The sequence below is a fragment of the Geotrypetes seraphini genome, chromosome 11 (genome assembly GCF_902459505.1).
Source record: "Geotrypetes seraphini chromosome 11, aGeoSer1.1, whole genome shotgun sequence".
NCBI classification, from domain to species: domain Eukaryota; kingdom Metazoa; phylum Chordata; class Amphibia; order Gymnophiona; family Dermophiidae; genus Geotrypetes; species Geotrypetes seraphini.
Window position 1 is genome coordinate 19967666 of NC_047094.1, and position 25227 is coordinate 19992892.

Here is a 25227-nt window from a genome sequence, read left to right on the forward strand (position 1 = left end):
AAACTGCTACATTAACCGCTCTTACCACATCCTCTGACAATGCATCCCAGAGCTTAACTATTCTCTGAGTGAAAAAATATTTCCTCTTATTAGTTTTAAAAGTATCTCCCCGTAACTTCATCGAATGTCCCCTAGTCTTTATAGGTGGTGTATAAATGTGGTCAGCTAGTTATAGAACTGCCTTTATGCCATCAATTATAATGGACAACATGCGAGAACAGCCCTGACTGGTTTGCTGAGATGAACTAAAATGGGCACCCTCAACGGCTTTGGTGACACTTTTTTTGAAGGAATGTAACCCACTTATGCCTTAGAACTCTTGGACAGTCAGGCAGGCCTTTTCACCTGGTTGCATAGGCATAGTTTGGGGTGGGCGTGGGGAGCAGTGCCCCCTTCCTCTCAAAAAGATTTGCGGGTACTAATGCAGAATTGGTTCCCGTTCCCAGGATTGGGAGATCCAAGATGGCCGACGGGACAGCTAGCTGAGCGTCCCGTTTAGATCCGAGATTGAGTACCTGGCTGTTTTTTTCTTTTTGTGTGGTGGTTCCCATTCCCCATTTTCACAATATATTCTGTTCCCTTTGCCCCACCAAAGTGAAAAGGCAAACTACATCAATTTCTGTCTGTGAACGGCCTGTCTGGAATTCCGAATGACAGAATGCTCCTAGAATGGTAAATCACCCATTTTCATGCTACACTAATTATTGGTTACGTCAAACTCTAGCCCTATGGGATTGGCTCTGTAGTCGGAGCTCTACTGGGGATGTGCTGATTCTGCTGGAAAGTCAGAAGTTCATAGAAGCAAAGAATGACACGGGGACAAATATTTCCCCCATCCCCACAGGAACTCATTTTCCCGTCCCATCCCTGCGAGTTCTTTTCCTGCCCCATCCCTGCAAGCTCCGTCCTCATCTGCACAAGCCTCAAACACTTTAAAATTATAAGTTTTTGAGGCTTGGGCAGTTAAGGCTGAGCTTACAGGAATGGGACAGCAACAGTGACAAAACTCACGGGGATAGGGAAATTGAGTTCCTGTGAGGATGAGGACAAATTTGTCCCCGTGTCATTCTCTACACTGCATTAGTACAAGTGAGCCAAGTATAGGACAATCAAGCCATTGTGACATCACTGATGAGGTTGGTTCTTAGGCATTATGACATCACAATACCATCTCTGGTTATCAGAGGCTGAAGCTTTTCACACTATTTATTTATTCAGTTTTCTATACTGTACTCCCAAGTAGAAAATGACACAGGGACAAATTTTTCCCTGCCCCGCGGGAACTCATTTTGCCGTCCCATCTTGGTGAGCTCTTTTCCTGTCCCTGCCAAGTTTCCAAGTTTATCCAAGTTTATTAAGTATTTTGATTTATCGCCTATTCAAAATTCAAGGCGATGTACAAATAAATAAAAATTTTTGGTAACATACTTACAATTATTAAATTAAACAAATGATAATCTTATATATACATATTACAGTACATTTTGAGGGTATTTCTACAAATTATAATGAAACAAAAGGAAAATTATTTAATGGTTACATTCAGTATTAAAATCATTAATTCAAGGGAAAAACAATAGGAAGGGAGACGAAGACAATTGACCTATTAAATTAAGAATGCGAAAAAAATTAATCATTAAAGGCATCTATAAATAGAAAACTTTTAAGTTCAGACTTAAATTTTGCCAGATTTTTTTCCTGTCTTAGGTACAGTGGAAGGTTGTTCCAAGATTGAGGGGCTGTTATAGAAAAGATTGTGTTACGCCTTGTGTTAATAACTTTTAGTGAAGGAATTACTAATAGGTGTTGGTCTTGAGATCTAAGAGATCTAGAGGTAGTGTAAGGTATCAAAAGTCTAAATATAAAGGCTGGAGTTTTATATTCTAAAGCTTTAAAGATGAGTAAACATTGTTTAAATAATATTCGATGTGCTACTGGAAGCCAGTGTGCTTTCTTAAGTAGGGGTGAAACATGATCAAATTTTTTGGCTTTATAAATTATTTTAATAGCGGCGTTCTGGATTATTTGTAATCGCTTAAGCTCTTTCTGTGGCAAGCCTATAAATAATGCATTGCAGTAATCAAGTTTGGAGACTACAAGGGAATGAATTAAGATATTCAATGATTTTGCACATAAAAATTTTGATACCGATCGAATCTGACGAAGTCTATAAAAAGTAGATCTTACCACTTGACTTATGTGATCATGGAAAGACAATTTATTGTCGAAGGTAACTCCTAGAATCTTGATATTATTAGCCATCTTTAAAGAAGTGCCTTTAATAGTTATAGGTGAAGAAAGTATTTCACAATCTTTCCAGGGAAAGAACATAAGATTTGTTTTCTGAATATTTAAAGCAAGTTTATTGGTTTCCAGCCAATAATAAATTTGATGTAGTTTCTCATTTATTTTTATTATTTCTTGTGGATTTTTGGTGTTAATTGGATGTATTAATTGGATATCGTCTGCATACGCATATACTGTAAATCCAATGGATTGGCACAGTGTCAACAGAGGGGCTAAGAAGATATTAAATAAAATAGGCGAAAGTATTGAACCTTGTGGGATTCCATACGGAAGAGAAAAACTATTTGAAATGGCATCGTTAAAAGAGACGCTCGATGTGCGTTGATCGAAATAAGACTGGAACCAAAGTAGAACTTGGTCAGTTAACCCGATTGATTGAAGTCTATTTATCAAAAGATCATGGTCAATAGTGTCGAAAGCAGACGATAAATCAAGAGAAATCAATATGACAGAAGTATGGTGATCTAAATGGTATAGTATTGATGTTGTTAAACCAATTAAGGAGTGTTCAGTAGAATGGTTTAATCTAAATCCTGTTTGATTCGGGTGTAGCACATTGGTTTTTTCTATGAATTCTGATATTTGGTTGAAAACAATTTTTTCTGTTATTTTAGCTAAATATGGAATATTGGCAATGGGCCTATAATTATTTTTTATATCGGAGCCTATTTTTTGATCTTTAATAACCGGGCATATATTCCCATTCCTGCAAGCTCTGTCCTCATCTGTACAAGCCTGTACAATCATAAGTGTTCGAGGCTTGTGCCGTTAAGGCAGAGCTTACAGGAAAGGGACAGAAATAGCGACAAAACTCACAGGCATGGGAGGGGATGGGAAAATTGAGTTCCTGCGGGGACGGGGAAAAATTTGTCCCCCGTGTCATTCTCTACATAGAAACAGCCTGCAGACTCACTCCTTCATAATTCAGAACATCTGCAGTGACGATACAGACTAAGGGGGCAAAAGTACTAATTTGTGGGGTTTCTTATGGGCTGGAAACACATTTCCAGCCAGTTTGCTACATAGGCAAATGGAGGTCTGTTACAAATGTTTGCCAGCAATTTAGTGATAGGACAAATATTTCACTAAGACAGTAAGGCAGCTGCCTAGAGGCACTGTGAACCTTTAAAGGAGTGGGTCTAAGCAGAGAGAGAGTTACCTAGGGGATGGAGGAGGATGCATCCATTTTAGAGCATTTCTGGAAGAAATCTAAACAACTCGTGCTAATGTCACAGCTTCCAAGGGGACATCCTCTATCATTTATTTATTAAAAACAACATTTATATAGTTATAGGCTGTCCTTGGCGTATTTCCATTCAACATGGTGCATAAATACAAAACTGCAATATTAATCATAAAATAAAACAAGAGCTAAAACAATAAATAAAAACCAGAAAGATAAATCTCTTGACCTTCTGATCTAATCGGACCCTTCCCCACCACATGCCAGAGTTAAATCTGGCCCCTATATTATACAGTATTTATGGTAGAGTCCCTTTCCAATCCAACGTTTCTTATTCATATTCAAGCAACATTTATCTGAAAAAGAAAAAAACATTAATTTGAAATAAAGTGTTTTAAAAAAAAAATAACAGCAAATTCTTTCCATCTCTTTTTGTATTACAGTTAAATGTAATCCACCATATAATGTTTTGTGCAGCTTCAGTGAAAATAAGTATATTATAGTGTGGAATGTTTCTGGGACGCTCAAAGATAAATTAAGATACGAACTGCGTTATAAGACAGAAGATGCACCCTGGGAGGTAAATAATTCTGCACACTTTGGTGACATTTTTAAGAAGCAGGATTTTTTTTTTTTTAACTCTAATAATAAGACAAAAATATAAAAGAAAAAAATAATCCTTTTTTAAAAATTGCACTAACTTACCCCCTCCTTTACAAAGCCGTGCTAGCGTTTTTAACGCCGGCCGCAGCAGTAACAGCTCGGACGCTCATAGGAATTCTGTGAGTATTGGAGCTGTTACTGCGGCCGCCAGCACTACAAATGCTAGTGCGACTTTGTAAAGGAGGGGATTAATGTAGTTTATGATTAGCTTTCGAAATAATGTTAAATATTGAACTAAGGCCAGTACTGGGCAGACTTGCACAGTCTGTGTCTGTATATGGCCGTTTGGTGGGGGATGGGCTGGGGAGGGCTTTGATGGCTGGAGTAGGTTTTAACGGAGATTTCGGCAGTTGGAACCCAAGCACAGTACCGGTTAGAGCTTTGGATTCTTGCCAAGAAATAGCAAAGAAGAAAAAATTAAAAAATTTAAATTGAATCAGGTTGGGCAGACTGGATGGACCATTTGGGTCTTTATCTACCGTCATCTACTATATGTTACTATGAGAGAGAGAGAAAGAAAAAGAGACAGAAAGAGAAAGAAAGAAAGAAAGAGAGAAAGAAAGGCAAAGAAAGAGAGAGAGAAAGAAAAAGACAAAGAGAGAGAGAGAGAAAGAAAAAAAAGAGAGAGAAAGAGAAAGAAAAAGACAAAGAGAGAGAGAGAGAAAGACAAAGAGAAAGAGAAAGAGAGAGAGAGAAAGAAAAAGAAAAAGAGACAAAGAAAGAAAGAGAGCGAGAGAAAGACAAAGAAAGAGAGAGAGAGGTGGTGGAGAGGAAAACGGTGACTGAGTTCAAAGAAGCGTGGGATGAACACAGAAGATTCTAGAATCAGAAAATAATTGTAAATATTGAACTAAGGCCAGTACTGGGCAGACTTGCACGGTCTGTGTCTGTATATGGCCGTTTGGTGGAGGATGGGCTGGGGAGGGCTTCAATGGCTGGGAGGTGTAGATGGGCTGCAGTAGGTTTTGACGGAGATTTCGGCAGTTGGAACCCAAGCACAGTACCGGGTAGAGCTTTGGATTCTTGCCCAGAAATAGTTAAGAAGAAAAAATTAAAAAATTTAAATTGAATCAGGTTGGGCAGACTGGATGGACCATTCGGGTCTTTATCTGCCGTCATCTACTATGTTACTATGTTACTATGGTAACCCCTTCTTCTTCAGATCAGAAATGGAAAAGCATTAGAGCTGGAAAAGGATGCCCGATGCCAGGCACAATGTAAGCAGTTAATACTCAGTTGACTCGGGATACTTAGGATTCCCGTTCTAATGAATTTGATGTGTTTGGATCAGATATTTCCCCCGAATGATTGCCTGGAGCAGCGGAGCTCAAATTGGTCCTCATATTCCAACCATCAGCCAGTCAGATATTCAGTCTTAATTATATTAATTATATAGATATTCAGATATAAGTTATATGGTGACCCGTCAAAAGCGCGTCGGACATTGGCATGCCAACAATCACGCTCCGCCATTGGCGCATTGACCATCACACTCTGACATTTGCGCACAGAACAAATGCACGCTGCCGCCTGAAGCTGCTCTGACCATTCCCGTTTGCACTCTGAGGGGGGGTGTGGGGACCCCCCCCCCCACTACACTTAAAAATCCTCATGCTCACGTTGAGGGGGGTATGGGGGGGAAGCCCCCACAATACACCGAAAAGTCGCACTCTCCTCCCGAAGCCCGGCTCTTCCGTTCTGAGGGGAGGTGTGAGGGGGAACCCCCACACCACAATCCGGGGGATGCTGACACGGTTTGAATTTTAACTTTGTTGAACCCCTCCCAAACACACTTTCAATTGTGCCCCTAAAATGCCAAATTCTCCTGTGCACAGTCGGAGCGCTTTTGTCCTTTCCTCAAAGGTCAGTGTACCAAGTTACTTTTGAATACACTTCTGGTGTTTGCACGTGCCTCTCATCCATAATCACTAGGTGGGATCAGAAGATTGTTCAGATTAGAGAATGACACGGTGACAAAATTCATCACCGTTCCCGTCCCCGCGGATAACTGCGAGAAACCATCTTCATGTCATTCTTTAAGGAGAGAGGGAAGAATCAGAGTATAATTGGGCACAACACTGACCCGCAAGCTTTGATTTGAAGAAGGACTGAGGTTGAGACAGACCCTACAGAATGACAGTCTCTAGTATCCAGAGCAGATATTGTGATGTCATAATGCCTCATTCCACCAGTGCCTAAGAGCCAATCACATCAGTGATGTCACAATGGCTTCATTATCCTTGGCTCACATAAGAATCAGAGTACGAATGGCCACAACCACTGACCCGCAAGCTTTGCTTTGAAGAAGGACTGAGGTTGAAATAGACACTAGAAAATGACATGGGATTATTTCCCGCGGTTATCCGCGAAGACGGGAACGGTGATGAATTTTCTCACCGTGTCATTGTCTAGTTCAGATCACGATTGTCCAACAGACCTTCCAGGGACTCAGGGCATGCTCTGCAGCAGCAGTGTCAAACGATTATAGCTTCTTATTTTTATTTCACGCAGAAGGCAAAGAGCAAGCAACTGAACAATTCTATAGAATATATAGCAATCGAAGCATCAGAGCTGGAAACGGATGCCCGATACCAGGCGCAAGTACGCTGTAAAACTTCTGAAATGTCCCTATATCGAAGTGAGTGGAGTGAGTGGAGCCCTCAGATAGCATTCAATACTACGGCAGCAGGTAAACCAGACTCAACAGGCTTATACATTAAGAAGTGCATTCTATATATCGCACCTACAAAAATCGGTGCTGAAAAAAAACTCACCAAGCCCCAGGATTCTCTAACCGGCGCCCAAGTCAGCAGCCGCCTTAACAGCGGCCGCCAATTGAGTATCAATCACACAACAGCGCCGGTTAGAGAATCACGCCTGATTGCAAAGATAGGCAATTGAAATGTAGGCCGGAAAACCCTGGCCTACGTTTCAGCCGCCTTTCTTTGCCACTCTCTTTGCCGCGGCTTCGGGGAGTCCTGCCAGCTCAGTTGATCGGGGATAAATTCCCCCGCCACGATCAACTTATGTCAGCTGTGGTCTAATTTTAGGATCCTGCAGCAAAGATAGGTGGCTGAAATATAGGCCCGGATTTTCCGGGCCTACATTTCAGCCACCTATCTTGCCGTGAATCACGACTAGGTTGCCACTTTTGCCCGCCTAACACCACTTCCGGCATTGGACATACCTAGTTTTTTGGGGTTTTTTTAAAAAAAATTATTTATGCTTTTAAAAATTTTGACAATAACATCCGTCAAAAATAAGAAAAAATATAGTGAACAGAAATTATCTAAACAATAAGAACTAGTGTTCTCAATTCAAAGTTTCCAGGAAACATATTAATTAAATCAGAGTATAATTAGTCCACGATTTTTGGAAAAGGAGCTGAAAAATAAACTGAGCTACATTATTCCATAAAACTTAACAATAAAGATGAGGCTTAAAGACCCCCAAATCTATTTCCCATTGAGCTGTTCTTACTTGCGTACCCTTATCAGGAAGTGGAAGTTACTTGACCTTTAACAGAAATAAATTTAGATATCTGCTGCGGCTCATAAAAAAACATATCTATTTTCTTTAGAAACCATTACACATTTATAGGGATATCTCAATGTGAAGGTCGCTCCTGGCTGTAGGACCTGTGGTCTCAGAATTAAGAACTGTTTTCTTCTCTTCTGGGTGGCTCTGGAAACATCTGGGTACATCTGTATTTTATAAGTCATAAAAGAAAAATCTGGTGACGGGACAAAATCACGCGAGACAACGGCGCTCCGACAACTGAGCGCAGACAACTGAGCGCAAGGTTGACGGCGCACCGAAGAAAAGCACTATTTTAAAGGGCTCCGACGGGGGGGGAACCCCCCCCCCACACACTTTACTTAACAGACATTACGCTGGCGTTGTGGGGGGTTGTAACCCCCCACATTATACTTAAAACTGAACTTTTTCCCTAAAAAACAGGCAAAAAGTTCGGTTTCAAGTATAATGAAGGGGGTTACAACCCCCCCAAAACCCCCCACAACGCCAGCGCGATGTCTGTTAAGTAAAATAGGGAGGTTCCCCACCAACACCCCCCATTGGAACCGTTTAAAATAGTGCTTTTCTTCGGCGCGCCGTCAACCTTATGCTCAGTTGTCTGCGCTCAGTTGTCGGCGCGCCGTTGTCTCGCGCGATTTTGTCTATGAACCAAAAATCTCAGTATCTAAAAAGTAATTTCAACAGCCACTCTCTGTCTGAGTCGATAGCAAGGCAGACTAATAATGTTGCGAGGACCTGAGCTTCTATATCCAACCTCTAAAGGAAATTGGTCAAGTCCAAACAATCAGCAGAAAGATTCTGCTGTTTAGGACTCTGTGAAGGACATGCCTACTTTGGCGTTCCGCAGCCTAAAGCGTCTACCTAGTCATGATTCCAATTACTTTTATTTAGGCGTCAGTAGGCGTTTCAACCTTGCCGGGTTTTTTTGCTGTTTCTAATGGCGTTTTTCAATGAACTTAGACGCCAGCCGGGCGCCTACTGTCGCTTACGTTCAGCTGCTGGTTTTAGAATTTCCCCCTAAGTGCCATCGTATAAATGACGCCTAAAGTCTGGCTCCATTTGTAGAATAACACTTCTGCCTGGGAGCTTTGCCTAACTTTAGGTAAGACCATTTGCACCAGTGAAAATGCGGTGGAAAATCTATAAATACTCATGTAGCTTTCATAAATGCCCCACTCCGCCCGTGACCCTCCCATTTCTGTCCCATTTTGACTCTGTGCGTAAATTTTAGGTGTGGATTAATTAAAACCAATTAATGCTAATAACTGCTTGTTAAGAAGCCAATTCTCAGCACTAATTGGCTCATTAGTCAGTTAAGTTGTGCATGCAGATTGTGCGTGCGCCCATATCTGCATGCATAACTCAAAGCGTCATTTATAGAATTGGGAGGTTAAAGGGTAATTCTCAAAGGAGAATGCCAACATTTAGTCAGCAAAAACAATGAAAAATGGCCAAAATACCGCCATATAAATGCCAACGTGTAGTATCCTATTAAATAGTACCAAAGTGTGATGGTGTGCAGTTGGAAGGTGGGAAGAGTTTGGGTGGAACCCAGACGGAACACACAGTTCTGTACATAAATTATAGACTACTATAAATGTATGTACATTATTAGCATGACTTAAAGGGCTCTGGCTTAGCTTATCTTGCCCTACCAAAAGTTGAGGCTATTTTATTGTGCTGGGAACACTGGGTCTCAAAGGTGCACCCTAATTAGGGTTACCAGATTTTTGGAAATAGAAACCCGGACACCTAGCCACGCCCTGTTCTGCCTCCAGCCCCACCCCATTACACCCCTGGCCCCGCCCACCACAAAGTCTTGTCTGTCTTCTCTGACTTCTGGGCCGCATCTGGAGGACCTCCGAGCATGCGCTGATACGTGTGATGTCATCCGCACATGCTCAGAGGCCCTCCAGACGCGGCCGGGTACCCAGACAGTCCTCTAAAAAGAGGACATATCAGGGTTTTCCCAGATGTCTGGTAACCCTAGCTCTAATGCTCTCAGGCTGGAGCCTAATGGGGACAGTACCATCTCCTCTCCTTTCCACTACCCCCCACCCCCAATCACAATCCTTCCACTGCCTGATCACAATCCTTGCACTGCCAATCAAACCTCCACGCCCCTGATCATATCTCTTCACTTCCCCTAAAGGGCCTTTGCCATCACTATGGGCCTTTACCTGGTGATCCTGTAGCCTTAGGGCAGGATCAATCCGCGGTTGCTCCTGCCCTATTGGTGCCATCTCCAAAATGGTGCTCCTAACAACAATCATGTGCTATCACCACATGAGAACATAAGAATAGCCTTACTGGTCCATCTAGCCCAGTAGCCCATCTTCATGGAGGCTAATCCAAGTTACAAGTACCTGGCAAAAACCCAAATAGTAGCAGCATTCTGGAACCCCAAAGAGTATCAAGATTCCATGCAAAATCTCAAAGAGTATCAACATTCCGGAATCCCAGCAACATTCCGGAACCTCAAAGAGTATCAAGCTTCCATGCAGAATCTCAAAAAGTAGCAAGGGCATGCAGTGGCTTCTCTCATGTCTGTCTCAATAGTTGTTTATGGACTTTTCCTCCAGGAAATTGTACAAACCTTTTTTAAAACCAGCTACATTAACAGCTCTTACCACATCCTCTGGCAACGCATGCCATGTAATTACTTTCCTCAAAATTGTCCAAAGTTTTTTTTACTACTACTACTACTATGAATCATTTGTATAGTGCTTCGCTACCACTGTAGATGCACACTGCTGATAGTCAATGTATTTATAAATGATCTAGAAACAGGGACGACACCAATCTATTTAATGGGGCTAAGACTAAAGAAGACTGCGAAGATTTACAAAGGGACCTGAACAAACTAGGGGAGTGGGCGATGAGATGGCAGATGAAGTTCAATGTAAGATCTTGCACATGGGAAACAGAAACCCAAGGTACAGCTACATGTTATTAAGTGAGAGTCTGGACTTGGGAGTAATAGTGGACATGACAATGAAGCCGTCGGCACAATGCTCAGCGATTGCTAAGAAAGCAAATAGGATGCTAGGAATAATCAAGAAAGGTATTACAAGCAGAACGAAAGAAGTTATCCTGCCGTTGTTTCGGGCGATGGTGTGCCCACATCTGGAGTACTACGCCTAATATTGGTCGCCGTACCTAAAGAAAGATATGGCGATACTCGAGAGGGTCCAGAAAAGAGCGACATGATTGATAAAAGGTATGGAAAACCTGTCACACGCTGAAAGATTAGAGAAACTGGGGCTCTTTTCCCTGGAAAAGAGAAGACTTAGAGGGGACATGATAGAGACTTACAAGATCATGAAGGGCATAGAGAAAGTGGAGAGGGACAGATTCTTCAAACTTTCGAAAACTACAATAACGAGAGGGCATTCGGAAAAGTTAAGAGGGGACAGATTCAGAACCAGTGCTAGGAAGTTCTTCACCCAAAGGGTGGTGGACACCTGGAATGCGCTTCCAGAGGGCGCGATAGGACAGGGTACGGTATTGGATTTCAAGAAGGGATTGGACAGTTTTCTGAAGGAAAAGGGGACAGAAGGGTATAGATAGAGGGTTACTATACAGGTCCTGGACCTGATGGGCCGTCGCGTGTGCGGACTGCTGGGCTTGATGGACCCCTGGTCTGACCCAGTGGAGGCACTGCTTATGTTCTTATTAGCACTGTACACATGATATACAGCTACTTTCGCTATCCCTAGTGGGCTCAAAATCTAAGATGTTCTTTGTATCTGGGCAAATGGAGGGTTAAGGGCTCCTTTTATTAAGCTGCGCTAGCGGTTTTAGTGCACGCTACATTACCGCACGCACTACACGCTAATGCCTGAGGTTAGCGTGCGTTAAAAACGCTAGGAGCACTAAAAAGGAGCACTAAGTGACTTGCCCAATGTCACAAGGAGTTGTAGTGGGACTTGAACCCAGTTACCCAGGATCTCAGTCCGCTGCGCCAACCATTTTATGCTGGTACAATCTCTAATCCTAGGCCTAATAGACTACTGCAACATGCCAGATCTCCCCTGCCCAGCGACCACGATAAAACAACTACAAAAAATACAAAACACAGCCGTAAGACTTATCAATTTGCTGAAAAACTACGACCACGTCACAGAGGCATCCCACGACTCACACTGGCTCCCAATACAAGACAGAGTATACTTCAAATTTCACTGCCTACTATAAACAGAGACAGCCCAACCTACTGGAACAACCGACTAATTCAATCCACCTCAACCAGACACAGGAGAACCCACACACTATTCGCAAAAATGTCAAACAAAGAAAACTATATGACAGTGGTCTCAAACTCGTGGCCCGGGGGCCACAAGCAGCCCCCCCAGGTACTATTTTGAGGCCCTCGGTATGTTTATTGTAATCACAAAAGTAAAATAAAAGTTTCTTGATCATATGTCTCTTTAGTTATAAATGACAATATTATTATTAGGACTTAGCCAAAAGGAAAGATTTATAAACTATAAAGAGTTTTACCTCATGCAAAATTGTTATTTCTTTAATAAGACATTAACTATTTTTTTTGCGGCCCTCCGTGTACCTACAAATTCAAAATGTGGCCCTGCAAAAGGTTTGAGTTTGAGACCACTGCTATATGACAACCTACTGGCCACCAGAGCAGCGAAACTGGACCGACAACTCACCAATCTGCTGTCTTCGACCACAGACTACAAAACCTTCAAACAAGAAACAAAAACCCTACTCTTCAGAAAATACATAAAACCAATAGAACACAACCAGACATGCCCCAAGCTTCACCTGAAACACTACCTACTCCTTAGCAAATTAGAAAATGTTCAAACATTTCCCTATGTATCTTTTAATATCTTAACAATTCGTATGTAATCCGCCTTGAACCGCAAGGTAATGGCGGAATAGAAATCACGAATGTAATGTAATGTGACAACAAACGCTTTTATAAAATTTCACAGCTAATAAGCAGATAAAAGTTATGTGCACTCCAGCTAAGGATTCTCAGCTTCTTTGTCTCCAGCCCTTGACTTCTGTGGTAGCTGCCAAAATTCATGCCCGTCCCTACTAGTCCTTCCTGATTTCAACTTCGTGATGCACAAATCATTTTGTCATGTTTTAAAAAAATCTCTCTACAGGTTTTTCACAAAGACAGGACACGATACGTCACAAAGATATGGGATTCTTGCTAATTCTACTTCTTCTTGCAATGATCAGTACATACTTATTTGTGAATCTGAAATTTTCATCCAGGTAACCCCCCCCCCCCACTCCATGCTGCTATTCTTGTTTCTGTACTTTATACCATAAATTTAGGGTAGTGGGTCTTAAACCCGTCCTGGGGGATTCCCCAGCCAGTTGGGTTTCAAGATATCCCTAATGAATATTCATGAGCTATAAAGTAGACAGTAGGCAGACAAATTTCTTTCATACATATTCAGTACAGATATCTTGAAAATCTGACTGGCTGGGAGCCCCCCAGGACAGGTTAAAGAACCACTGACTTAGGGCATTGTTTACTATAGTGCCACAGCAGTTAGTAAGTGAATTAGGACGCATGAAAGCCATAACCATCAGCACGCTAGCGTGATATGTGCTAATTCACATCTTAACGGCAAGCTGTTTTATGGGTTCATAGTCATAAGCACGCCGACAAATGGGACCAGACAATTGAGAGCAAGACTTCAGCGCGCTGCGCTAAAACCTTATTTTAAAGGGCTCCGATGGGGGTGTGGGGGGGGGAACACCCCCCCCCCACTTACTTAATACTGTTCGCGCTGCCGTTGGGGTGGTTTTGGGGGGTTGTAACCCCCCATTATAGAAGCAACTTAACTTTTCACTATATTTTAGGGGAAAAGTTAAGTTTTCTGTATAATATGGGGGTTACACCCCCCACGCCCCCCCTAACACGGCAGCGCGAACAGTATTAAGAAAAGTGTGGGGGGGTTTCCCCCACACCCCCCATCGGAACCCTTTAAAATAAGGTTTTAGTGCGGCATACTGAAGTTTTGCGCTCAATTGTCTGGTCCCATTTGTCGGCGCGCGTTTGTCCGGCGCACTTTTGTCCCATCACCGTTTTATGTAGCAGGAAATGGGAGGTTAAGGGCAAGGAATGGATGTGAACTGTGCGTTGCATTAGCACATGGATGCTTCCTTGTGTTGTCACTTGTGCAATTAGCACTGATGTACGTAGGAATTCTATCAGCGTCAGAGCAGCGTCAAAGGATTTAGCGTTCCAGGCTGCGGTAGAAACCTCTACCCCAGCTTAGTAAAAGGGGAGCAATTTTTCATGTCCTCAAATGGCTCCTAATTAGCCGGCATAACAAGCAAGAAAACCTCAAAACTCCACTAAGGAGGAGTCACAAAACAAAACTCCGGCAAGCATTGAGCTGGCGTTAGTTCTAGAAGTGTAGTGCGCGGTAATTTCCTGTGTGCGCTAAAAACACTAGCGCACCTTAGTAAAAGGAGCCCTAGGTCAGCCCTCATCCCGCCCACATTCCACCCTAACCACTCTTCCAAAAACATTCCTTTCAGCTCTGGGTGCACAGCAGGATTCAGAGAACTAAAAAGTCCCTGGATATGTCTAAAACCCCATTTTGATTATCAGCACTTGGACGACCTGTCTTTTTTATCATCCAAGGACCGACTTGGGCGGGTTTTTAGACGTACTTCTGTTTCAATTATGAGCCCTATAGAACATAAAAGCAGTAAAAAAAAATTTTAAAAAAACCCCAATAAAATCAAATACAGCTGGCAAAGCTGGCAAATAGTTCCAGGTTATACCAGTCTATGAAAGGGAGTAATCACCGAAAACAGATGATTTCATTACTTTTTTATTACTTTTATTATTAGGATTTTTATATACCGCCTATCAAGGTTGTCTAAGCGGTTTTTACAATCAGGTACTCAAGCATTTTCCCTATCTGTCCCGGTGCAATTGAAACACACAATGAATTCTCAAACACAGTGTGGCAAATCAGCTGTCAAGATGGTGCAGCAAATGGGTTACAGGCCATATTTCGGCATATAGAAATGTCTTCATCTGGGGGTCCCACATTCGAAAACACCAAATTGTTCCAAAGAAAAGACAAATTCTAAATCGCTAGTGGTTGAAAGGTCTCTAAACGCCAATGTTGGGCACAAATACTAAGCAATAGCTCAGCATTGGCGTTTCTACCGTGGCCCGGGGCGCTAAATGCTCCGACGCTCATAGGAATTCTATGAGCGTTGGAGCAGCGTTGGAGCATTTAGCGCTCCAGGCCGTGGTAAAAACCTCTACCGCGGTTTAATAAAAGGAGGGGATAATGGGGGGGGGGGAACCACTTGCATTTTATAGTGATAATCTGCTGTTTTCTGATTCCAAAGTATAATTTTATTTTTTTTTGCATAGATTTTTCTTTATATAAAAGACTCTTAAGAAAAGGTTAAAAAAAATGTAATCTGTTCATTTTTTAACCACAGAATAAAAATAGCCCTTTCGAAGAACATACCAACACCCACTGCATTTTTTCAACCACTCTATGGAGAATACCGTGGAAATTTTCAGGTAATGTCAATTTCCATTTTTTATTGTAGTTTGCCATTAAAAGAGTATTTCTATACTAGCTTTATAGCCCGTTACATTAACGGGTGCTAGAATATATGTGTGTGTCTGTCTTTATTTCTTTCTCTCTCTGTCTCCTTAGCCGCTTTCTGTATTTCTGTCTTTCTTTCTTTTGGCTGTCCACCAGCACCCCTTGCTTGCTCCCCCTGTCCATTTTCCCTTCTTTTTACCTCTTCTGTGTCCACCACCACCCCTTCACTGCTCCCCTTATCCAGCAGCAGCCCTTCTCCCTTTGTTTTACCTCCCCCTGTCCATCAGCACCTCTTCCTGCTCCCCCTGTCCAGCAGTAGGCCTCCCTTCATTTCCACCCCCCCTGTCCATCAGCACCTCTTCCTGCTCCCCCTGTCCAGCAGTAGGCCTCCCTTCATTTTCCCCCCCCTGTCCATCAGCACCTCTTCCTGCTCCCCCTGTCCAGCAGTAGGCCTCCCTTCATTTTTCCCCCCCTGTCCATCAGCACCTCTTCTTGCTCCCCCTGTCCACGGGAGTTAGTACAGGCCCGGTCTCTGCCATTTGTTCTTTACTTGGATAGAGAGTCCTTGCCGCCCCCCCCCTTCACTTCCCGCGGGCCCAACTACGAACCTGGCGATTCCAGCAGCGTGTGCAGCAGTCTTCACACGCTGCTTCGGGTCCTTCTACTGCCTTGATTTACTCTTGCACGTTCCTGATGACATCATCAGAGACGCGGCAGAGCAAATCAGGGCAGTAGAAGGGCCCGAAGCAGCGTGTGAAGACTGCTGCACACGCTGCTTGAATTGCCAGGTTCGTCGTCGGGTCCGTGGGAAGGGAAGGGAAGGGGGGGGCAGCAAAGGACTCGGACTCCTCTGGTCTGTCGCGGAGGGCGGCCCTGCTCCATTTCTCGTTTTGTCCCGGAGAGGGGGGGGGCAGGAGGCGCTCTTTGTGCCCCAGTCCCAGCTTGTGGAGGTGATCGTCGGCTGGTGACGTAGTACGCGCATGCACACTCTCGCCAGCACAGCGCGACAGATCAGATCTCAGGGAGCACGCGGCGAGAGTGCGCATGCGCGGCTAGCATTTTATTATTATAGATGATTCCGCAAGCTAACTTGCCGCCTATCACCGCAGCTCAATATATATCTACAGGAAAGAAACAGGAGAGTTCTACTCCTGCTGAAAGGGAAGAAACAGAGAAGGGAGGAATGAACTTAACAGATTTTGGGGGAGAATTCCCTGGAAGTAGTTACGGAAAGGATAACTTTACTGGTAACGTTTGCCTTGGAGCATGACAGAGACTTTGGGCTTCTTTTACCAAGACGCGCACACTACAATGCCCCACGCGCTAGATGCTAATGCCTCCATTGAGCTGGCGTTAGTTTTTCCACGTAGTGGGGGAGTTAGCGCGCGCTAATCTGCAGCATGCGCTAAAAACGCTATCGCAGCTTAGTAAAAGGAGTCGTTTGTATTTAAACTTTACATCATTACTGTTATAAGTTAAGAAGGGATTTAAAATCTTTATTGTAATAATTCTGATGTTAATAATGTATTTTCATACAGTTTTTTATTTTTTATTTTTCAAATGTATACATTGTCAAGTTCAAAATATCAATAAAGAAAGTTTAAACTTTACTTCAGACATATGAATGATAAGTTCGGCAATCCGGATTTTTCCTGATATTTCTCAAGTGACACAGAAGAGACGGAAATAATTTCTTCTATATAAACCTAGAACCTTGGCTCTAGGTCGGGGATCTCAAAGTCCCTCCTTGAGGGCCACAATCCAGTCAGGTTTTCAAGATTTCCCCAATGAATATGCATGAGATCTATGTGCATGCACTGCTTTCAATGCATATTAGTTGGGGAAATCCTGAAAACCCGACTGGATTGCGGCCCTCAAGGAGGGACTTTGAGATCCCTGCTCTAGGCGCATCCTTTATTTTGAAATTTCCAGCAAAATGCTGTGTTTCACTACAAGGAAAACATTTTTTATTTTTCGAACAAAAGCAATTTTTGGAATTTATATCTGCCAAGGAAAGGGGAGGGGGAGTGATGTTTGGTCCAATAGCTCTACCAACAGTTTAAGTCCAGGCTATTGGGGGTTTCTATCATTGTCTCCTGAGCTGTTCTTGTAATTAATAAGTATATTTCCTTTATTATTATACTAATACTTGGATCCATATTTTTAAGTTTGAGGACTAAATAATCTATACTTTTTCTTTTCCTTACATTACTGTAAAAAGTGATGTTAGATTTATTAAGTGTCTTTGATTAATGATGTAATTCTGTATTCAAGAATTGAAGTGCTTGTTTAATAATTTGAAAAATTTAATAAATAAATAGAATCACAAAAGAGTATTTCTATAAAGGGTGCTTATTTTTAGATACCATGAAAGCACCTATTTGGAGTCTATGCTAAAGACGCCTACTTTTTCATGTAGAAAACTAATACGGGGGTTCCAAATTCACCCATATTTTAAGCACAATCATATGCACCAGCCATAGAGCCAATATAAATGCTTGTGACTAGAGGCTAGATGCACTAAAGTGTCCGTTTGTCTAACGATCGTCGCTAAATCGGTTTGAGAGCTAGATTCACTAGCCATGGTTGCTAACCCTTTTACTCAGTTCCCTAGCCAGTGGAATGACACCATGACATCATGGAACCTGAAAGTTAATTTGCTCGGTGTGTGCTTTTTAAGGTGATCTTGAGCCTTTAATCTTTAATCGGCTGATTTACGTAACTTGATGTTGAATGAGAGCAACAGTGCCAAGAAACAGGCATTTGGAGATGCAGATCTCCTATAAGAGCCATAGAAGACACATGTTGCTTCTCAGCAACAATGCCAAATAAAGGGTTAATACATAGGGTGATTGTCTATATACTTATTCTACATCAGGATTAGCTTGCTACCACACACTGTAACTAAATCAGTTGCTTATATCTTGTTTAATTGAATATACAACTTGCCCTGAGTTTAGCCTTCCATCTGTTTATCTCAACAGACTCTGTGTTACCTATCCTGTCCCCATATAATAACTGAACTTGGCCCCTCGACTATGTGATAAGCTGTATTGTAGAAAAGCATTAGTGTCTTTTACAAAGGCGATTATCACAGCGGGCTTTGGTAATCGCTCCAAAGCTTATAGGGATACAATGGACGTCGGAGCATTTGCCATGTGGCAGCCACCACCGTGCCTTTATAAAAAGAGGGTGGGGGTATGTTATCTCATGTAGGGATGGAACACAGCGAACACACACACAGGATATGAGTCGGGAAGGAGGCATTGCCAGTGGCTAGCTCTGAACCCCTTTTATTATGCTTCTATGCTATTGACATCATAGTAACTCCCTCGATTACATGTCTAATGATTGGTGGATACAAAGTCACATGCATTTACAATGTGTCACCCTCAACTCTGCACGTAGGCAATGCCTGTAGACAAAACCTGAGTCTCTGCACGTATTCACGGCCTGTCAGCTGACATCCTTTCCAAATAAGGACTAGTTAAATTAAGATAAGGGTTAATTTGTGACAGGTAAGGGGAGAGAGGGAATGATTCAGCATTCTTTCACAGGGACTGATATCGCCCTGTTTCAGAATGGCATCCCTCCAATCTTAATGTTCTGATGTGTGCTTATTAGGTGTCTAAAAATATTATACTAACTTGGTATTATATCTCTCTTAGCTGAATTTCAGTGCTGTTATAACTATATTTCTGAAACCGTTTCATGGTAGTCCTATTATTAAGTTTCAGTTTGCTGATTTTGAGTTGACCTCATTCATTGTATTTGTTTATATTTGGGACTCCTTTTATGAAGGTGCGCACGCACCGGATTAGCGCAAGCTATAGTGCACGCTAGCCGAAAAACTACCACCTGCTCAAGAGGAGGCAGCGGCTAGCGCAGGTGGCATTTTAGCACGCGCTATTCTAAGCGCCTTCGTAAAAGGAGCCCTTGGTCTTTTTACTACTGTTATGCTGTTAACAAAATTGTACGTTTTATGTTGAATTGTAAATAATTTGGAACCCTCTCGCGCTTAATTTTCAGACCTGGACCAGACCTCGTGATTCATGTAAACAGGATGTAAAAGGAGTCGCTGAAGTGGAAAAGAAAAACGAAGAAGAACTGGCTACATGTTACCTGTTGATATCAAATGTTCAAGCTGAACCTATTTCTCATATCACCTACTTCAAGCCACTCCACAACGACAACAGGGTGGCTCCTCGGGAAGAAGCCTGTACCTCTTTTTCGGATACCTATTTGCCATTTCAGCAATATGTAGGACGCAACTATGTAAGGAAGAATGAAGTAGCAACTGGCTTGATATCCTGCATTGGGCAAGGCTACTGTCAGCAAAATGCAGTTCCAAGTGCCTTTAATGTAACAATCGGTGCAGCCTCAAGCCAGAATGTTCCTGACAAAAATCTCATCACCGATTTACAAACAGAGCAAGAGTCTTTCCCGTTTCAGGAGTCTTTTGAGTCTGAGAGTTGCTGTTCTTGCAGTAACGATTATTCTGCTTTGCTTTGAAACGATAAAAAAGAAAGGCAAGTGAGGTGTCTGCATCAACCAACAGTGCCGTTATTGACCTACTACATCAATAAAGAAAGTGTTGGTTGATTTAGACGTCTCACTTGCCTTTCTTTTTTCTGTGTGCTACAGTTTTGAGGCAAGGACTCTCTCTTGTCGGTATGTTGTTTGGATTTACATTGAAACAAGGCCATACCTAGCCTAGCGCCTACAGAAATTCTCCAGGTAACAAACTAGGAACATCAGACGAAACAAGGAAATGGAGATGAAAGGCAAAGCTCCACAGTAACACAGGCAAACTGCCATCCAATTTACCCTGTTATCTCTGTCTACTCGGTTCATAGACAACCCCGCGAAAGACAAAGGCGCGCACCGACAACCGAGCGCAAGACGGAGGCGTGCGCCGAAGAAAATTACAGTTTTTAGGGGCTCCGACGAGGGGTTTTGTTGGGGAGCCCCCCCAGTTTACTTAATAGAGATCGCGCCGGCATTGTGGAGGGTTTGGGGGGTTGTAACCCTCCACATTTTACTGTAAACTTTACTTTTTCCCTAAAAACAGGGAAAAAGTGAAGTTTTCAGTAAAATGTGGGGGGTTACAACCCCCCAAACCCCCCACAATGCCCCCACAATGCGGCGCGATCTCTATTAAGTAAAGTGGGGGGGTTCCCCCCACTCCTCCCCCCGTCGGAGCCCTAAAAACAGTAATTTTCTGCGGCACGCACCTCCGCGCTGCGCTCAATTGTCTGCACGCGCCTTTGTCCCGGCGCGCTTTTGACCTGACACCATCTACTCTGCTAAGGATATAACTAAGCCATCAGCCACAGAGGGTGACCACTTGTAAGAAACATAGAAACACAATGGCAGAAGGCCAAATGACTCATCCACAGCATCCACTATCTCTTCCTCTCCCTAAGAGATCCCACGTGCCGGACCCACAGTTTCTTGAATTCAGACACAGTCTTTGTCTTTACCACCTCTACCGGGAGATTATTCCACGCTTCTACCACCCTTTCTGTATAAAAGTATTTCCTCAGATTACTCCTGAGCCTATCACCTCTTAACCTCATTCGATGCTCTTTCACTTTGGAGTTTCCTTTCAATTGAAAGAAATGTGCCTCATATGTATTTGTACCACATAGGTATTTAAACGCCTCTATCATATCTCCCTTCTCCTGACTTTCCTCCAAAGTATATATATGGAGATCTTTAAGTCTGTCCCTGTATGTCTTATGACATAGACCATCAACCATTTTAGTTGCCTTCCTCTGGACAAACTCCATCCTGTTTATATCTTTTAGAAAGTGCAGTTTCCAGAATTGTACACATTATTCTAAGTCTCACCAGAGTCTTACACAGGAACATCAATACCTCCTTTTTTCTACTGGCTATTCCTCTCCCTATGCATCCAAGCATCCTTCTAGCTTTTGCCGTTGCCTTTTCAACCTGTTTGGCCACCTTAAGATCATCACGTACTATTGCACCCAAGTTCCACTCCTCTTTCATGAACAAAAGTTCTTTGCCCCCTAAACTGTACCGTTCCTTCAGGCTTCTGCAGTCCAAATGCATGGCCTTGCTTTTCTTAACATTTAATCTTAGCTGCCAAATTTCAGGCCATTCCTCAAGCTTCATTAGGTCCATCCTCATGTTTTCCACACCATCAGGGGTGTCTGCTCTATTGTAGATTTTGGCATCATCTGCAAAGAGGCAAATCTTATCAGTCAACCCTTCAGCAATATCAGTTATACAAATATTAAAAAGAACGGGTCTAAGAACCAAACCTTGAGGCACACCCTTGGGAACATCCTTTTCCTCAGAGCAATCTCCATTCACCACTATACTCTGTCGCCTTCCATTCAACCAGTTCCTAACCCAGTCTGTCACTGTGGGGCCCATACCAAGGGCACTGTTTATTCATTAGACAGCTGTGCTAAAATCAAAATACACCCAGCGTTCTCCCTCTATCCAATTCTCTGGTCGCCCAGTCAAAGAAATTGAGGCAGGTCTTGTCAGACAAATCTGATCAATTTCTTTGACTGGGTGACCATAGAATTGGATAGAGGGAGAACGCTGGGTGTATAGTAACTTCTAGGCGGTGTGCAATAATAAAGTGTGGAAAACAATCATTAACACTTACAGTACGGACAGACAGATGTAACATTATTGATGTTAATTACATTTGATTACAAGGGTTTAGAGGGGAGAACTACAGTTTTGAATAGGAAAGGAAGATATTTAAGGTTAATACACTAGGGAAGAGGAGGATTCCGTTTGTGCAGAAGATATGAAGAGATTCTGGTACAGTCATTGGTTCTCGGGCATTTGGATTATTGCAATATCATCTATTTGGTGAACACTAATCCCCTCTTTTATGAAACTGCGATAGCAGTTTCTAGCGCGGGGAGCCTTGCTGAATGGCCAGCGCTGCTCCCGACGCTCATAGGAACTCAATGAGCATCGAGAGCAGCACGGGCCATTCAGCACGGCTCCCCGCACTAGAAACTGCTTCGTAGTTTCGTAAAAGGAGGCTTAAGAAAAATCTACTTAAGATGCGAATAATCCAGAATACTGTGGTTAGGCTCATTTATGGACTGAGAAAATATGATCACATCACATCTTGTTATCGTGAATTGTATTGGTTACCTGTGGAGGTATGAATTCTTTTTAAATTGGGGTGTCTCTATTATAAGGTATTAATGGATTTGGTTCCATCCTGCCTAACTGAGTTGTTTTGTCATTTTTTTACACAATACTTGCAAATTGCCAAAGCCTTTTTTTGTTTTTCCTCCATCTAAGGGTTGTAGGTACAAAAGATATCGTGATAAAACCCTCTATTTTCAAATTGCTTTATGGGACAAGGATTTCAAGCGGCTTTCATCATCATCCATTTCTTACCCTCATTACAGGAAATAACTTAAGACTTTCTTATTTAATAAATTTCTTATCTCTTAATATTAACATATTCTTCACGTTGATTTGTTTTTTTAAACTTCGCCTTATCCGTTCCCTCATTTCAATTCTAGATACGGATTCAATTAAGATTTTAATTCACTCTCTAGTTATCTCCCACCTCGACTATTGTAACTCTCTTTTCAATGGACTCCCCCAAAAAGAGCTCCGACGCTTACAAATAATTCAAAATACAGCAATAAAAATCATCTATAAAACTGGCAAATTTGACCATGTTACTCCACTTTTGAAGGAAGCACACTGGCTCCCTATTACACACCGTATCACCTATAAAACCATTCTGCTCACCTTTAAAATAAGACTTTCCCACCAGCCTTTATATCTTGATAAGCTTCTTATCCCACAATGCCCAACACGCCTTCTGAGGTCAGCAGATCAGAACCTTTTGTTAATCCCTTCCATAAAAGACTTCTTCTACACTAGAAAAATAAACTTCGCAGTAGTAGCTCCAACTCTGTGGAATGCTCTGCCACAGCATCTTCGATTCGAACATCAACTTGATAAATTCAAGATAAGCCTGAAGACTTTCTTATTTAGCGACGCCTTCTCCTGTATTTAGAGACCCTTTTTGGGTTTTTTTTTTTCTTCTTCTTTATCTTTTTTTCTCTATCTTCTCATTCTTTTCAAATTTTATTTTTTTTTTCTTTCCATATTCAGCAAACCGCTTTTCTAAAGCAATCCCGCCCCACACGTTTTACCCTCTCCCCTCTCTCTCCCTTCTTCTTTTAACATGTAACTCTCCCCTCCCATTTCCCTTTTTCCCTCACTTTCATGTCTGTCCTGTTTTTGTGCTTGGTGTGCACTTTTATTATTTTTTAATTATTTATCTTTTAAAATTTTTATTGTAAACCGGCCAGATACTTGCTGACGGTCGGTATATTAAAACTCAATAAACTTGAAACTTGAAACTTGATGTATGGTAGCTAGTCTTTTGTAAACCACATTGAACTTAACGGTGATGGCAGTCTAGAAATAAATTCTTATGTTATGTTATGAATGCATCCTTGAATAAAAAAGTCTTTAGGTTCGATTTAAATCTATCCATAGAAGTTTCTTCACGGAGACAAGAGGGCACAAAGTTCCATAATTGTGGGGCTGTGACTGAAAATATGGAGGAGCGTGTAGATCTATTCCCTTGTGTGGTTTACCAAACAGACCCAGCTAGATAACTGCCTATGTTTCCGCTAAGACTTTTAGGGCTAGATTCACTAAGCAAACCGATCATGCACTGATCGGTTTGCGATTCCTTTGCGACCCAATTTCCCTCCGACCTCAGTAACCTCAGTTCCGACCTCAGTAACCTCAGTTCCGATCATCTTCCAATCCACGCATGCAAATGAGGGGGAACAGCATTGAAATGTAGGCAGGCAGCGATTCACTAACAAAAACCCTGTAACACCGACTGGGCTGGCCGATCACAAACAAGCGACTGCTGGGGACCAGTCGTTCAATGCTGTCTGACTGCCATTGCCTGCTCTCTGCCTGCTATCTACCCTAACTTTCCAGCTCTCTGCCCCCGACTCTCCTGCTCTCTGCCGTGATTTTCTCCTGCTGGCCTGCTCTGCCCCCAAATCTTCTCTCCTGATCCCTGCCCCGACTTTCTGCCAATTTGCTCCTGCCAGCCTGCTCTGCCCCCGACTCTCCTTCTCTCTGCCCCAAGCGCTGCCCTGGCCTTCCCCCGCAGTGCGAGCCCATGGCTTTAACCTGCGGGTTAAAACCACTGGCTCGCTGGACTAAAGTTTTTTTAAAAGTCGCTGCTCTTCGACTACAGATGGTCTGCTCGCGATCTACAGATGGTCTGCGCAAGCGTCGGGATCGCTACAGAGCGATCCAGGTGCTCGGTTGAGGGCGTGATTCTGATCGCCCTCATTTGCATGAGGGCGATTCGTGAATCAGCCCTCCAGACACGGATCGGATCCGATCCGATCTGTGCCCTTAGTGAATCTAGCCCTTTGTTACTACTATACTTGCAGCCTGCTAGTCAGAGCCAGCTGCTAATTTAATTCTAGGTCCCCTGTGCAGCTTGCCAGCCATGAGTATTTGAGCACCTGCATTTCTGCCAGGACTTTAGTTATTTTCATACCTGTAAGCCTGCCAGGCGGACCCAGCTGTCAGATGTAAACTTTGATTACAGAATTAAACTGTGGCTCATGTTTATCAACCTGAACGTGGTTTTTCTTTTTTTTTTTTTTAACCTGCTAATTTACTTATTTTTTCATATCCAATTTGTTGCTCTGCACTCTCAGGATATCAGACCAGGGAATCCTAGTTTGGAGGATTAAGGGGGGAAATTATTAACATGGGCTTCCATTAAAACTTAAATTTGGTTGATGATACAAGTTAGGGACAAAACCTTAGGGCAGGTTAACAAATAGACACTGAGGTATGTATCTTTTAGTTTTTACAATTTACTCTTCCAGCTTAATTAGAATCAGCTTCTACTGGGCTTTGATACCATAAGCTTTCATCCACAACGTCTGAGGGATT

General features: G+C 42.6%; 1 protein-coding gene across 1 annotated transcript in view; it reads left to right on the forward strand.

Annotated features, from left to right (window-relative positions):
* The window catches only part of LOC117369381 (interleukin-9 receptor-like), a 39024-nt gene extending 19251 nt beyond the window's left edge, over positions 1-19773 (forward strand). The window contains exons 5-9 of the mRNA XM_033963863.1: positions 3934-4070; positions 6665-6842; positions 12826-12940; positions 15149-15233; positions 19291-19773. Coding sequence (XP_033819754.1) covers positions 3934-4070; positions 6665-6842; positions 12826-12940; positions 15149-15233; positions 19291-19773 — 998 coding nt within the window. The remainder of the gene's footprint in view (positions 1-3933; positions 4071-6664; positions 6843-12825; positions 12941-15148; positions 15234-19290) is intronic.
* Positions 19774-25227: the final 5454 nt, after the last annotated feature.